Source organism: Scomber scombrus, chromosome 20, assembly GCF_963691925.1.
Source record: "Scomber scombrus chromosome 20, fScoSco1.1, whole genome shotgun sequence".
NCBI lineage: Eukaryota > Metazoa > Chordata > Actinopteri > Scombriformes > Scombridae > Scomber > Scomber scombrus.
The window spans coordinates 7,429,118-7,443,151 of NC_084989.1; the positions used below are offsets into that span (position 1 = coordinate 7,429,118).

The window sequence follows — 14,034 nt, forward strand, 5'->3', positions numbered from 1 at the left end:
GTTGTGGGCGGTGCCCTGTGCGCTTGTTTCTACATACGGGGACATCCGCCGGTCCACCCAAGTATTGCAATGCAGTTGTAAATATGATGAGGTGGAACATCTAAACACAAATCCTACAAAAACTGGTAAAACTAAAAACGCAAACAGATTATTGGGTTTGTAAAACAAAAACATACATTGATTGCATTTTACTAGATCGTTATTTTGTTTTTCATGTCCAGTAGTGTTAATAAATCACTGACATTATGTGAATGTGCTTTTATTGATCACAAGCATTCACCCATATCAGCCTTAATTAAAACAATGGTTTCTTGTTCTAGTGTATGTGAAGAACCAATCAATTACGTGTGATTGTTATTAATACCTGTTGTTCACATTACTTGTTTACTTACTTGATGCTTTTTCAATTTTTGCTATCCACTTGCTGTTGTATCACAGGAAATGTCTCCATTGTGGGACTAATAAAGGATTATTTTATTTTATCAATATATACTCATAATAATAATTATGACTGCATATCATTTGTGCATACACTGAGTTTACTGGGCTAACAAACCACTGTTGATGAGAAAGTATCTTTTCAATAGTTAAGTTGTTGATGTTTGGACTGAGAGCAACAGAATGTAAAAATAAGCACAGTGGAGTGTACAAAATGGAAATACAGAGATACAATAGTACAATAAAATAAAGGCCTTTAATTGCAGTGTTACGAAGACTTACATAAGGACAAACTTCCACATGCATGATTGTTCCTGTAATCGCACTTTTACATGTTTCCAGCGCATGTAGTGTCTGCTGGTATCTCAGAGTAAGATTGTAAGAATTCTCCATAAAATGGGTGACAACAGTAAAAAGATGTTAAGGTACGACAGAGAAAAGAAATGTACAAGAAATAATGACACTTAATCAACAAAGACATCTCCACATGCCAACTGATACATTTTCAGTGCACAGACAATATTCTGATTGATTTCATTCTGATTGCTCTGTGTTATCATGCACAATATGCCATCATTGTCTCTTTGGTCACAGAAATTTTTTTTTGAATATTAATATGAAGTCATGTTAGTTTGAAAACTTTATGAAATCTAGTCACAGATTAGGGTCACACAGTTTCATTCATATTTTTTTCAACCCCACTTTCATATGACAGCACAAGCTGTAAACATTTCCTCACAGTGATTCATGCCTTTCCATACAATAAAAACAGACAGAGGTTACAGGAGATGCATCTTATAAATGTAAGGCATTTTGGTTAGTCTTTCCAGGATGGCCCTGAAACACGTGCATTAGGGGGTTTCAGCTTGTAAGAATTGAAGAAGGAGGAAACTTGATCGGGCAGTTCTGCCAGGACGCTCTGTGCGAGGGCCACACTGTTTCCCTGCAATGAGAAATTGACATAAATGACTGACCGGTCTTGGCCTTCAGGACAATAACTTACTAATATTTCAGTGTACCCAAGCCTGTGCTACTCACAACTCACACTGAGCAATTCAATAAAAAGAAGGCTAGAAGAAAGGCGGTATGGAGCGTTTGTGGTTCAGATCGATGTTAAGAGCAAACCGTGAAGGAGCAGTGATGTACGAAATATGGCTCAGTGAGCAACTGAGTATTAATAACTGATCGTGACATATTCTCTCATGAATTATGAGAAAACATCTCGGGTACAGACTCTTACTTCCTGTACTTACTGCAGTATATAGTGGTGAACAGCAGCTTACTTGAAAATCTCTGAAGGGTACAAACTGGACAATGTCTCGTGCCGCGACTTCACCGTTGGGCCCACGCAGCAGTTTGTCATCGCTGTCGAGGAACTCCATTGCGCTGAAGTCTGCCATACCCACACCCACTATGATGATAGACATGGGCAGACGAGAGGCCTGTACGATTGCGGTGCGGGTCATGTCCATGTCTGTGATCACTCCGTCTGTGATGATGAGCAGCACAAAGTATTGCTGCAGGTGAAGAAAGAAAAACTGCGTTAAATATGCAAATGCATAATTTGTTTCAAAGTCATATTTTAATATCTTGTCCCTAGTTTGTTAAATACTATCTCATATTATCACTTTATTTTCCAGTTTGTTTGGCTTGCCATTTGACTTGTAGACAACATAGCAACTGAACCACTGCAACACAACTTAAACATTATCACATGATCACCTAACACCTCACATAATGCCAAAAACATTAATGAATCTGATCATGGGACATTTATACAAGCAGCAGTACAACTATGTTTACCTATTTTATTACATCTGACACATTAAATAACAAATTTGGTTGATAGAAAACATTTTAGAAATATTCTGTCTTATAGTTTAAATGTATAAAAAGTGAACTATTTAACTATTTATTCCAAAATATGCAAGTAGGTGGTAATTAAGGAGACAATAAGAAGTAGAATATCAATTTAACTCTTCAGTTGACCCAACAGTCAGTCTTCTGCTCTCCAAACTGAATCTATGTGAGTGTCATTAGATTTCACACTCAGTATTCAGACACTTGCTCTTTGGCTACTTACTGTGGCCGTATTCTGGTGGAGAGCTTGTCTGGCAAAGCGGGCAACGTGGTTGATAATTGGAGCAAAGTTGGTGGGTCCCCAGAGCTTTATTTGAGGTAGGCACATTTGGTAAGCCTGCACCACCCCCTCTATGCCTGCAACACACATACGCACACACACATAAATAGGAGTAGTGGCAGCAGTGCATCTTTTAATAGCCAAACACAATGTTGTAACAAGTGTTTACTTACCATCACAGAAAGGATTTGCTGGATCAAAATTGACTGGAAACTCATGGGCAACCTGTGAGCATGAGATAAATAATTACACACAAACTTGAACTGATTTAACTTAAACCACAAATATCAGCCTCATGTTATCAATGGAGGAACAAAGTCATTAGCATTCATAGTCTGGGAACCTTGAACGTCTTTAGAAAACCCATCAAGTAGCTGTTGAAATATTTCATAAGTTAAAATTTGTCTTATGAAATATACAAAATGTCACAGGATCACCAAAGTCAATAGGAATCATTCTCACAGGAACAAATCGCTTTAACCTGACGGATCCATGAAATGTCCGATGCTAAGTCTGTATAACAGTGTTTCGGATCTGAAAGTTTTCCTTGATTTTTTGATTTTTTTTTCATACATGCCAGGTGGGAGGGATCTGAGCTCCGAACCCAAAGACAGGAAACTTCTTGTTACTAAAAAACAGAAATAGAAAATAAATAAATGTACACTGTAGGTATAGGTATTAGTTAGTAGATTAAATTCACCTAAATATGAACAACGTAATCAAGCATCCTTTATTCATACAGCCCTTTTATCTGACTGGCTTCATATAAGGTTGTCACATACAGTAAGCAAAAGGAAAAAGATGATTGGTGTCGTAGAGTAAGTGGTAGGATAATTTACCTGTCATAGTCCTGGATGACATTACCCACTGCCCAGATGGCTGACAGGTATTCATTGAAGCCTTCTGGGTTGATGTAGTGGAGGGACTGTGGAGTTCGAGGGTCCCCGTTGGAGCCTGTGAAGTCGATGGCAATCTAGCCCGGGGCAGAGAGAGGATAAAGTTCAAGTGACCCAATGCAAATAAGAGACTCATAACACACTCAACAAATTTCCAGGCGTGCTACCTGGAAGTAGCAAATTCATGTTGTATTTGTGACATTACAGTAGGTATGTTTGCGCTGTGGATTTGAGAACATAAATAGTATAGAGTATTAAATGTTGTGTTTGACATTTCCAGACTCACAGTGAAGTTGATTTGACAGCCTCCCATAATATAATCCAGGAAGGTGTACTCCTTCTCTACCTGAAAGGTTAAATGATGCATTAACAATGCGATAACACATGTATGACTCAACCACTTATTCCTCACTGTCTTTTAAAAATGCATGGTCTACGAATCAATGAAAAGATGTACCAATTCAGACAAAATAAGCAATGATGAAGAGATTAAGGCAGTAAGATGCTTTAAACTTTCTCATTTCTCAATCAGTACCTGGCATCGCCTGATGAAAATGACTCCTGAGTTTTGATAGCCTCTCTTCTTCAACTTTTTTGGGTTAATGCAGTTGAATCCAGCCTGCGAGTGAGAGCACGAGTCATACATATGCCAGTTGTATTATAAGCAGAACATAACGTAACAGACTACGAGAATGGGAATCAAACACACACGCAATGCCTCACCGGGGAACCGTGTGTTCCTGCTTGCAATTCTGCGAATGTGGTTTTAAATTCCCCGATGAGGTCATGAGAGCCGCTGACGTGATAGTCGTAGCACAGAACCTGAGGAGCAACGATCAACAAGGTGTCAACACAGGTGAATAAAATTAAAGTTGATATGATACAGCTTTTTAAAAAGACATTACTAACATCTGTGAAGGCATTATACTATTTAAGAGACTGAGAAATAATTATATATGGTCATTATAGCATTGCTAAAACAACAAATCTAATGCATCTAAGACTTTTGCACAGTACTGTATATTACTATTTTAATATATATTTTAAACAACAGTATTATTCACTATTTGTAGTAAGCAAGGAAGCTTCATCACATCATAAGTGTACAGTTCCAGTCACACCTCGCATGCACAAATAACCAATCACACTACTGGTAATCAATGTTCACGTTGTTCTCTTGGCCGGGTCGCTCTAGAAACAGGGATTTTAATCTCAGTGAGACTTTAACCTGGTTAATTAAGGGATAAGAAATAAAAAAAGTAAACACAGCAAATACAATCACAGTAACTCAACTAGGTAAAAAGAAGAGAAGAACAATGCACACCTTTGCGTAGGGATCTCATGCACTGCGTCACATATTGCTTATCCAACTGGGTCGAAAGCAGCCCGCTCCCTACCCCCCTTTAAGGGTGGGAGCGTTGTACGATGAAAAAAAAATGCAATTAGAAGATGAATCATTAGTATGTTAGAGTAGCCAACAACACAAGCTAAAATATAAGAGGGAACAAACAAATCTACTATTTTCACACTTCAGCCAGGGTTTAAAGAAACAGGTTGTGTGTTAATAAGCTGCATTTTAGTGGGAATACAAACACAGATAAAGAAATAAAATGGCAAAATGAAAGAATATAAAAGAATGAACCTTTATAGGATTCTCCACATCTCCTCCACAGAGAGCTCGTAGTGAGACGCGGAAGGGTTTCCATGTTGGATTTAGGTTGTTTCTTATCACCTACATAAAACAGATTGAGATATAATTATTCTGTCTGTTGTAGCGGAGGAGAAAGCTGTTGGGTAATAAGTGTGTGTACCTCTGTCCTGTGAGCAAGCTGCCATCCCGTTTCAGTCTGCTTGTAGAATTCCAGGAAAGGGTCGGACCACCACAAATACTAAACAACCGTACCCAATAAAGATTTTAATAACATAATCAAAAGTCAGTTTAAATAATAAAGAACTCCAGTGTCATTGTCCTGACTATTTAAAATGACCTACAGTACCTTTTTGTCCAGCTTGCGGCCTGATATCTCAAAGTGTGCCACTCTGGTGTCTGTTATTTCTTCAGCAGAGATCTATTTAAAAAAATGGGCAATTTTGTGCTTTAGGCCATATGGCAGACAGTCTATCAAAACGCAGAAATCCGTAAATGAACTAATACATGATTAATAATGCAGACATGACCCTCTAAAATCACATACTGAAGAAATAGAGGCAAACACAATCAAAGGTCACTAAATGCAGTTATACAGTAGGATGGTGGGATTTTTATGGCTATTTGCTATGATCACATCTCCAGATATAGTCCTGCCCACTCACTGTAATGGTTCCATGACCTGCAGGCCTCCCATCCTTTAACGTCAAAGTGCGAGTCATATGCTTGTTGGAAACAATCTGAACACATAACACATGGAAGCGTCACGGAACACTGAAAAGGTGAAGGCACGATCAATGTTTTTCACTTAAAACTGCAGAAGGAGCAGCTCACCTGGCCCAGGGTACATTCAAGCTCTCCCAGAAAATCATCATCTTCTAGACTATAGGTGTCGTTGTCGATGTCAAAAACGCTAAACTTCAGCTTCTGCAACATCTCGAAATAATAGTCGATGACAAACTTCTTGGCGAATCTCGGATTCAAGGAGTTCAGGATCATCTCTGTGCGCCCGAACTGGTTCACAAAATAAGACAGTAGCAGATGACTCAAGCTGAATCAGAATTCTAACATATACAGTATATGGAAATATTTAACAAGGAACACCCACAGCTTCTGTGCACACAGGTACAATACATACCTCATACCAGTGGGAGCCTGAAGTGTTGATGTATAAGACACACAGAGGGTCCGACTTAGAGAAGATGTCCATGTCCAAGAGGTTGTCACAGGAGATGGTCAGCTCCACCTTGGAGGCCAAATGTGTGGCTCCTATCACTGGGGCCGTAGCTGAGGCCATGGCAGCGTGTTGTACTAAGATAATAATGATGATAATAATAATAATAATAATATAAACATACATAATACAACATGACATCAATCACACATTAAAAGCAGATGGAGATGATCACTACAGCCTAACTGATACTGGGGATTTCTGGGCCGATGCTGAGGTTGATATTAGGGAGTAACATCACTACATTGGCTGATATATAAAGAATGTATACATAAATTCACTTTTTTTCAATGTTCCCTCAAATGTCAAACCCTTGTGACAAAGATAATTAATTGAGGTATGATATTTTACAGTTTAACAATATACCTTAATGTATAAAATGACATGGGTGCACTGACACAGTAAACTAAAGTTGATTTAAGAAAAGGGATCAAATATACATCAAATGCTGCCTGTGTAACTTTAAAAAATAAAACAAAAATATCTGTGTGTATCAGACAACATATATGTCGATACCAATAAATCTGGGATAGGACAATATTGGCTGGGCTCTAATGAACACTACAAATATTGACAATAGGTGGAAAGTGATAAAGTCCATTTACTCGTGCTGTAGTGCATAGTGGTTACTTTGACTTTAAGCAGCTTTTGTTGCTTTTACTTCTGTACTTTCACTCAAGTAACATTAAGGAACGGAGGACTTCACATGTGATCTTACTTTTACTGCCAATATCGGTGATAATATTGATGGGGCTTTTGTAGTAATTTACTACAAATCTCGGAACTGTTGCTGGGGCCTTGGCTCTTCCTGAGTGTCTTCCTTATCCCTCTCTGTGCTGACAGCCTATGTCCTCCCCTGATATCAGATAAAACAGACGTATGCATAGTTAATATATGAGTGTAGGCTATATATTGCCTGTGTGATGTCTGTTTTAAAAACGTCCTGACAGTAAATGTGGGAGTGGTAGCAGGTTGCAGTCGAGCGTTTTTGGCCATGCAGTGACCGTTAGTTACCTTACATTTAGCATTTGGTTAAATGTATATTACAGAGCAGTAGAAAATACACAATTAACGCAACAAAACAGCATATTCAGCACATATTTAAGTAGAAAGAGACAACAGTTTTGATGAAAATATTTGGCAAATTAACGCTACATACACATTTGACACACACAAATACAGAATAACTATTACTATTATTATTACATTACGGTCTTCTTTTCTTTCTTTTTTTAGCTCACCGTTAATTAATTACGGTTATGACAGAGACAGCAGGGTGGGTGTGGGTGGCGACCTCTCAACACACACACACACACACACACACACACACACACACACACATACATACATACATACATACATACATACATACATACACACACACCTCATTATTATGTTCTAGTAAGTTAAAAAAGGCGCACTCAGACTTATTTACCTATTTACTTGTAGAAAATATATCCCTCCGCTTGTATGCTGTGATAAGTACTGTCTGACGGGAGCAGCTGAGCGACGCACCCGGGGCGGAGCGATACTCTGCCCCAACTAGCGTTAACCTCTTCTGTCCACTTCTTCTTTATTTAACACCAAATTATACACTCAAACGCTCCTATTCAAGTAAAGTTAGCTTATTGTTGTTACTGTGTCTGCTACACGCGTGCCTTTATGTACATTTGTCATCCTATAATGAGACAGTGCGTGACAATAACAAAGTAATATGACCCGTGAAAGTGATAAAGTTTCGGCGGAACTGTCACTTCGCTTGCTTGTTTCCCGTCGCGAGCACAAAGAGGAGACACGTTAGAGAGGTGCGTTCAAGAAAGAGACTTTTTTGCAGGAATAATTAAACACTGATAATTTCATCTGCTGCTGTGGTAAAGTAACATAACACGTATAATAAGTTCAACACTTTGTAATTTTAATTGGAGCATTAAAATATAATAGCGGTAAATAGAGTAGGGGAGAGGTTTGTATTTCCTGCAACGTTTTGTGTTCGTGATTTTGAACACCCCCCTCTCTGTTTGTATTTTTGGACCGCCCGGCCCATTAGTGTGTGAAAGCTTGTAATTCCTGGTGCAGTTGTCATTCAGTGCTTTGGGGATTTGTGACACAATGGCTGGCTCGGTGTTTACGCGTTGTGTGAGCAGGACTTTACAGTCAGGCTTCAGAGTCAGAGGAGCCGAGAGACACTACTGGACCACTTTGAGAAGGACCACTGCTCTGACAGTAAATTGCTACTTTTATTTCTCACTCATCACACTGTTTTGTTATCCTGCAACTGTAAACACCATTTAATTTCCACTGCTGTACTTGTTAGACTTTCAGAAATATTGCACTGCAAGTACAGGAGTGGCCTATATGCCTATTTAGGTCAAAGGTCAGCAGGGTTTTGCTGTGTGCCATATGTCCTGCAGCTTTACATCAATATGGAACAGAGCTGTCATCTCTCGGTTGAAGTCTGTCAGTATTTGTGTCATTATGATGTGAATGAGCATGAATAGTCTGAATTTCTGCTTGCAAATTAGGCAGATCCTATTTGAACAGTCCAGTTCAGTGACACCACTGCCTTCATTCTGTCACTCCAGTAGTCTCAGGTTACCTCAGGTCAACTGAGGCTGATCATTGTAATTCATTTCTAAGGCATCACTTTTCTAAAGCCTGAACAAACTGCAGCCGCTTTCATTTCTTTGTGCGTGTTTATACCTGTTTATGTCACTTCCTTTGTTGTGCTGCAGAGTGGAAGAGCTGCAGTCCTGCTGGGGCTCCCTGCTTTCTCCTGCCTGGCATACCAAGCTTATCACAGGGTGCAGAGTTCAGCCGTGATCTACGCTTTAGAGAAAGGTAGTTGGCAAACTGTCCAGATTGTATCGCTAAAAGCACAAAGTGTAGAATACCACAATTCTAATCAACTGTGTGTAACATATGTGTGATGTTTTGATGAGGAATGCTGTGAAAGAAAATAAAACTGAGAAAGAGGGATGTTTGTTAAGGTTTGGTGTGGTGAATAAGAATTTTTTCAAATTGAATTTGCTGTTGTTAATGCTGTTTTGTGTGTGTAGAGGAGGTTTTGGAGCAGGCTGACTACCTGTACAGTTGTGCAGAGACGGAGAAACTCTACCAGCTGCTCCTGCAGTATAAGGACAGGTAAAGAGAGATCTCACTCCCCTCTCTCTGCTGTTGTTATGGTTTCTTGGTTTCTGTTTCGATCACATTGTAAAGATCTGTTTTCATCTTCACATTTAAGGGTTTTTTTGTGTCTATCACTGTCAAAGAAATTCACATTAAATCCTCTTTTATTCAATGTTTTAAAAAGACAAACCATGACTAATTCCAAGTGTGGTGAACACCTTTTTAAAGGCACTGTCTATATACAGAATAAATATACAATACACTGACTGCATTAGTAGTTTAACTTACTTTAAGTCAGGGGTTTTCAAAGCCTGAGACTGTCAATTTTCCTTCATGCAAAGCTTAGAAAAAGGCCCCTCCTCCCCCTCCCTGCCTAGTTTCTCAATTCATGCATGCCTGTGGGACCATTATTATGTTATTTGATCCAATAGACACTCAACAATTGAGCAAAGATAGCCTGATATTGATGTTTGGCATACTTCAGACTATACGAATTACATAAAAAGCTCTGTCTGAAAGCATTTATCTGTTTCTCACTCTGGGAAAGTGTGAAAAACAATCTCTTTAACTAAATCACACACATTAATGCTATTCTACATGATATGCTTTTGTTTATTAATGTAATAACTAACATAATATTTTCTCACTACCACTCACTGAGTCCCCTGAAACTGTTTGGGGTCCTCCTCCCACTTTGTAAACCTCTGCTTTAAGTACATTTTACAACTTTTACTTTTATATATTTACTTATGTAATATTTTTAATGCAACTTTGACTTGTAATGGAGTATTTTATGCAGTGCTGATCTCAAAACGTCTTCCACTAGTGCATCGGAAAGATCAAATGTCCAAAATCATAAATAGTTCAGCATTAGAGATAAATAATATCATATATTTATAGATAGATAAATATATGAGTGCTTTGCCCTCTGCCCTAGTTTTTTTCTTTTTGTGTTATTACCACTAAGGGGCACTAAAGTCAAATATTTTCTACACATGGTGGGTTTAAGTTCTGATTTTGTTTCCACACACACAGCTTTAGGTCTATCATATGAAAGGTGGACAATAATGTGTGTGTGTGTGTGTGTGTGTGTGTGTGTGTGTGTGTGTGTGTGTGTGTGTGTGTGTGTGTGTGTGTGTGTGTGTGTGTGTGTGTGTGTGTGTGTGTGTGTGTGTGTGTGTGTGTGTGTGTACGTCCAGTGACAATGCAGAGTTCCTGTGGCGGCTGGCCCGGGCGTCTCGTGACCTGGCCCTCCTGCCCGACACGACAGCCGAACGCAAGAAGCAGCTGACATTTGAGGCCTTTGAGTATGTAAAGAAGGCGCTGGAGAAAGATGACAACTGTTTTGCTGCACATAAGGTAAGACAAGCCATTACTCATTCATATCCATCTGGGTTATCAGAAAAAAAGAGGAACATTTTGTCATCAGTTTTCACATCTGTGGTCATGATGGTTTTTTTTTGTCTCTGTAGGGATTTTATCAGAAAACTAACTTTTAATTCTGAATTCATTTGCAGTGGTACGCAGTGTGTCTAAGCGACATTGGGGATTACGAGGGAGTCAAGGTGAAAATTGGAAATTCATACATCATCAGGAATCATCTAGAGGTGAGAGGATATTTGGCTCATTGTCATTTTATCACTATCACATTTAAATCTCTTCTGAAGTGAAAACATATTGCTTTTTTCCTCCAGAGAGCCATTGAGCTCAACCCTAAAGATGCCACTTCTTTACACATTTTGGGTTACTGGTGAGTCTGCTGAATCTATTTTTTTCTTTAACTGTAACAAAACACAAACTGTAAGAGCATCATTTTTCAGAGCAGCTGCTTCTGGAGCATCTGAAAGATGAGCACACAAGGAGTTGGCAGCAGTTGATTGCTGTAGGGAGGCGGTGGACATGGGGAGTGGGTGAAGAAGAAAACAAAACATGCTGGCAGAAATAATGAAGATGTCACTCTCTGAGGAACAGCAGAGGCGGATGTAAACCAGAGGGAGAAACTTAAGTGACACAGTTGCACAAGAATTTGAGATTCTGATGTTCTTCCAAAAAGGAGATCAGATGTCATGGAGCAAAAGCTGTACTTGTCAATATTGCTGCATTTCCTTTTCTTTTTTTTGCTACTAAAGGTTAACAGAATAACAGAAATGATTAAAAACTCTATCAAATAAAGGCAATAATATCTGAACAAAGCTAAGAGTTTACAGCCACGCTAGCAGCTTTGCGACCATACAGTTGTGCTTTGAGCTAAAAGCTAACTTCACCATGCTAACATACAGCGCGGTAAATCCATTAGTGGAGCGACAGGAAATTAATTGCTAACTATTTTGATAGTCAATTATTTTTTTCCTTTATTTTTCCAGCAAAAATGACAAATATTTACCCTTCCCAGCTTCTTAAATGTGATGTTTTTATGCTTTTCTTTATTATATATGATAGAAAGTTGAATATCTTTGTGTTTTAGACAGTTGGTTGAATAAAACAAGTCATTTGAATGTGTTACCTCAGGCTATTTGAAATTAAAATATTTTTCAGTTTTCAGTGAAAAGACATTGCTAACATGCTAATAGTTCAGAGGGAATGTTTACCATCTTTGTTATCCTAGCTAGCTATGTTTAGCAAGCTAATATTTGCTAATTAGCAACAAAGTACATCAGTGGCTGACATGAATTATTAGTTTGGCAGGTATTTGGTCATTAACCAAAGTATTAGACTAATTGAAAGTTGGGGCTTCAACCTCTGGGAAACATGAGTGTCTAAATAAGATTTCACTTTTGTTAAATCTTTCCATCTTCTCTCTTTTAGGTGCTTTGCTTTTGCCGAGCTGCCATGGTATCAACGCAAGGTGGCGGCTGTTATTTTCTCATCACCACCTGACTCCACATATGAGGAGGTGAGTGCTGCTCTGTCAACTACAATGTTGTCTTTGTAGTTACTAACCGCACAACAGCTGACTGTCACCATGCAGCTCCAGCCTGAAATGACATCTGTTTTTTTTGTCAATTTGTTGTTTGGGCTTGGAGAGAGAGTTCAACATTTTTGTTTTTCTGCCTCTTCTCAGGCTTTGGGGTTCTTCCTGAAAGCTGAAGAAGGTAAAACGCAGCATACTAATAATGTCTCTGAGGACAGTTTGTATTGAAAGTCTGCTGATCTGTTGGCTGCAGCTCAATCCCTTAGAAATATCTTGAAAAGGATTCTCTTTTGGGCTTTAAAATGCATTCAACTAATACAAATTCCTGTGTCCTTTTTTCTTTTATTTCCCCAAGTTGATCCTAACTTCTACAGCAAAAACCTGCTAATGATGGGCAAGACCTACATGGCCATGAAAGACCATCCGAATGCTCTGCTCTGGCTGACCAAAGCAAAAGATTATCCTCCTCACACAATGGAAGACAAAGAGGTACATGCACTAAGTCTTTGGCCCAAACCAAATGTCCACGGACTTTGAGATGCGCCTGCTAATTCTGCGAGGGCTTAGGGCTCAGGCACTCAAGCACTTATAAGATGACGTCAGTTAAGTCCGTGAAAGTTCAGGGTTTATTTAGGGGGGACGTGTGGATTGAGCTCATGATTTATTGTGTTTACATGAGGAAGACATTAAAGCACCTGCAGGAGTCTTGATGCAGGAGCAGTACGTGCTGATGTGAATACTCAATGTTTTTATTTTTTCTGCAGGTCCATAAAGAAGCTGTTGACCTCTTGAAGAAGCTGAAATGAGGATGTTGAATGATGCCTTTCAGGACTTTTGAGCTGTTAATAATATAATATTATAATATATAATAATAATTGTTAACAAAATGTTTTCTTTTATGATTTTGTAATATTAATGCAGTAGTACATTGTGGCCTTGCACAGAGACAGTGAGGACTGTCCAATCATCTAGCTTTTACTGCATTTATAACTAAATGCAACTTTAATCATGCAATAGTTAACATAATCAGTCTCCATGTCTCTATTTGTCTCCATTCCTCTTAATCTAACTTCTCTCTGACAAATGGCTTCATGGAGAAATGCGTGCCAACTGTTGGAAAATCCATCTGGGCATTGTTGCTTTTTTTCTAGAGATTTGCTGCAATTTGAAAAGGTAGCAAAGGAAGTCACACACTTCCTGTTTTAAAAGGAAAAGTTGCATATTGTTAATTACATTTTCCGAACACCGTTTTAATGAAAAACTTTGACTTGTTGCATTATCAACTAAATAAATTAAAATGTTTCACACAGATGTTTTTCATCTCTCTTCACTTAACTGGGATTCAGGGTTTCTTACCCACATAAAAATAATGGTATGGTAATGTATTTATCTTTTGATGTTCAGCTTAACAATGTACTGTCGCCGCTCTCCAGCCGTCCACAACTCACAGCGGTCTTATGTGTCAGAAGCACGCTGCCACTGGACTCTGGAGTAGTGGAAACGTGTTCTTTTGTAGTGTCCATTCACGTTGTGGTTTGGCAGAGAGCATTACCTGCCTGACTGCAATGTGCTAACTGTAAAGAATGAGGGTAAAAATGTTTTTTTTTTTCAGGGGTTAGGCCCCTTATTTCCAGTGAAGGG

At 38.7% G+C, this 14,034-nt stretch overlaps 2 protein-coding genes across 6 annotated transcripts; one reads left to right on the forward strand and one right to left on the reverse strand.

Moving 5' to 3' along the window:
- Positions 1-675: 675 nt before the first annotated feature.
- LOC134002268 (copine-3-like) lies at positions 676-9,111 on the reverse strand. 5 transcript variants are annotated; one of them, XM_062441585.1, is made up of 17 exons: positions 9,057-9,105; positions 7,075-7,212; positions 6,261-6,433; positions 5,957-6,136; positions 5,788-5,862; positions 5,472-5,543; positions 5,286-5,363; positions 5,117-5,206; positions 4,198-4,296; positions 4,010-4,093; positions 3,761-3,820; positions 3,418-3,551; positions 3,152-3,206; positions 2,752-2,803; positions 2,522-2,655; positions 1,692-1,955; positions 676-1,381 (listed from the first exon to the last, which is right to left on the reverse strand). In XM_062441585.1, the coding sequence occupies exons 3-17, from the start codon at positions 6,417-6,419 to the stop codon at positions 1,256-1,258; spliced, it is 1,662 nt and encodes a 553-aa protein (XP_062297569.1). In that variant the 5' UTR covers positions 6,420-6,433; positions 7,075-7,212; positions 9,057-9,105; the 3' UTR covers positions 676-1,255. The 5 variants fall into 5 exon arrangements, with proteins under 5 accessions (XP_062297569.1, XP_062297572.1, XP_062297568.1 ...); XM_062441588.1 differs by lacking the exon at positions 9,057-9,105 and adding an exon at positions 7,792-7,902 and having other exon boundaries at positions 1,722-1,955; XM_062441584.1 differs by lacking the exon at positions 9,057-9,105 and adding an exon at positions 7,792-7,902.
- rmdn1 (regulator of microtubule dynamics 1) lies at positions 8,408-13,702 on the forward strand. Its single transcript, XM_062441595.1, has 10 exons — positions 8,408-8,579; positions 9,089-9,194; positions 9,413-9,497; positions 10,682-10,841; positions 11,000-11,089; positions 11,177-11,232; positions 12,288-12,375; positions 12,544-12,574; positions 12,749-12,882; positions 13,158-13,702. The coding sequence occupies exons 1-10, from the start codon at positions 8,466-8,468 to the stop codon at positions 13,197-13,199; spliced, it is 906 nt and encodes a 301-aa protein (XP_062297579.1). The 5' UTR covers positions 8,408-8,465; the 3' UTR covers positions 13,200-13,702.
- The last annotated feature ends 332 nt before the right edge of the window (positions 13,703-14,034 follow it).

Bases quoted from the DNA above. Each gene is read 5' to 3' on its own strand.
- LOC134002268 (XM_062441587.1), bottom strand. From the start codon at position 6,419: ATGGCCTCAGCTACGGCCCCAGTGATAGGAGCCACACATTTGGCCTCC. The intron at 4,094-4,197 runs GTGAGGCATTGC...TCTCACTCGCAG, and splicing joins CAGGAACACACGGTTCCCCG to GCTGGATTCAACTGCATTAA. The intron at 1,956-2,521 runs GTAAGTAGCCAA...CTTCACCTGCAG, and splicing joins TCCACCAGAATACGGCCACA to CAATACTTTGTGCTGCTCAT.
- rmdn1 (XM_062441595.1), top strand. From the start codon at position 8,466: ATGGCTGGCTCGGTGTTTACGCGTTGTGTGAGCAGGACTTTACAGTCA. The intron at 9,498-10,681 runs GTAAAGAGAGAT...GTGTACGTCCAG, and splicing joins CTCCTGCAGTATAAGGACAG to TGACAATGCAGAGTTCCTGT. The intron at 11,090-11,176 runs GTGAGAGGATAT...TTTTTCCTCCAG, and splicing joins TCATCAGGAATCATCTAGAG to AGAGCCATTGAGCTCAACCC.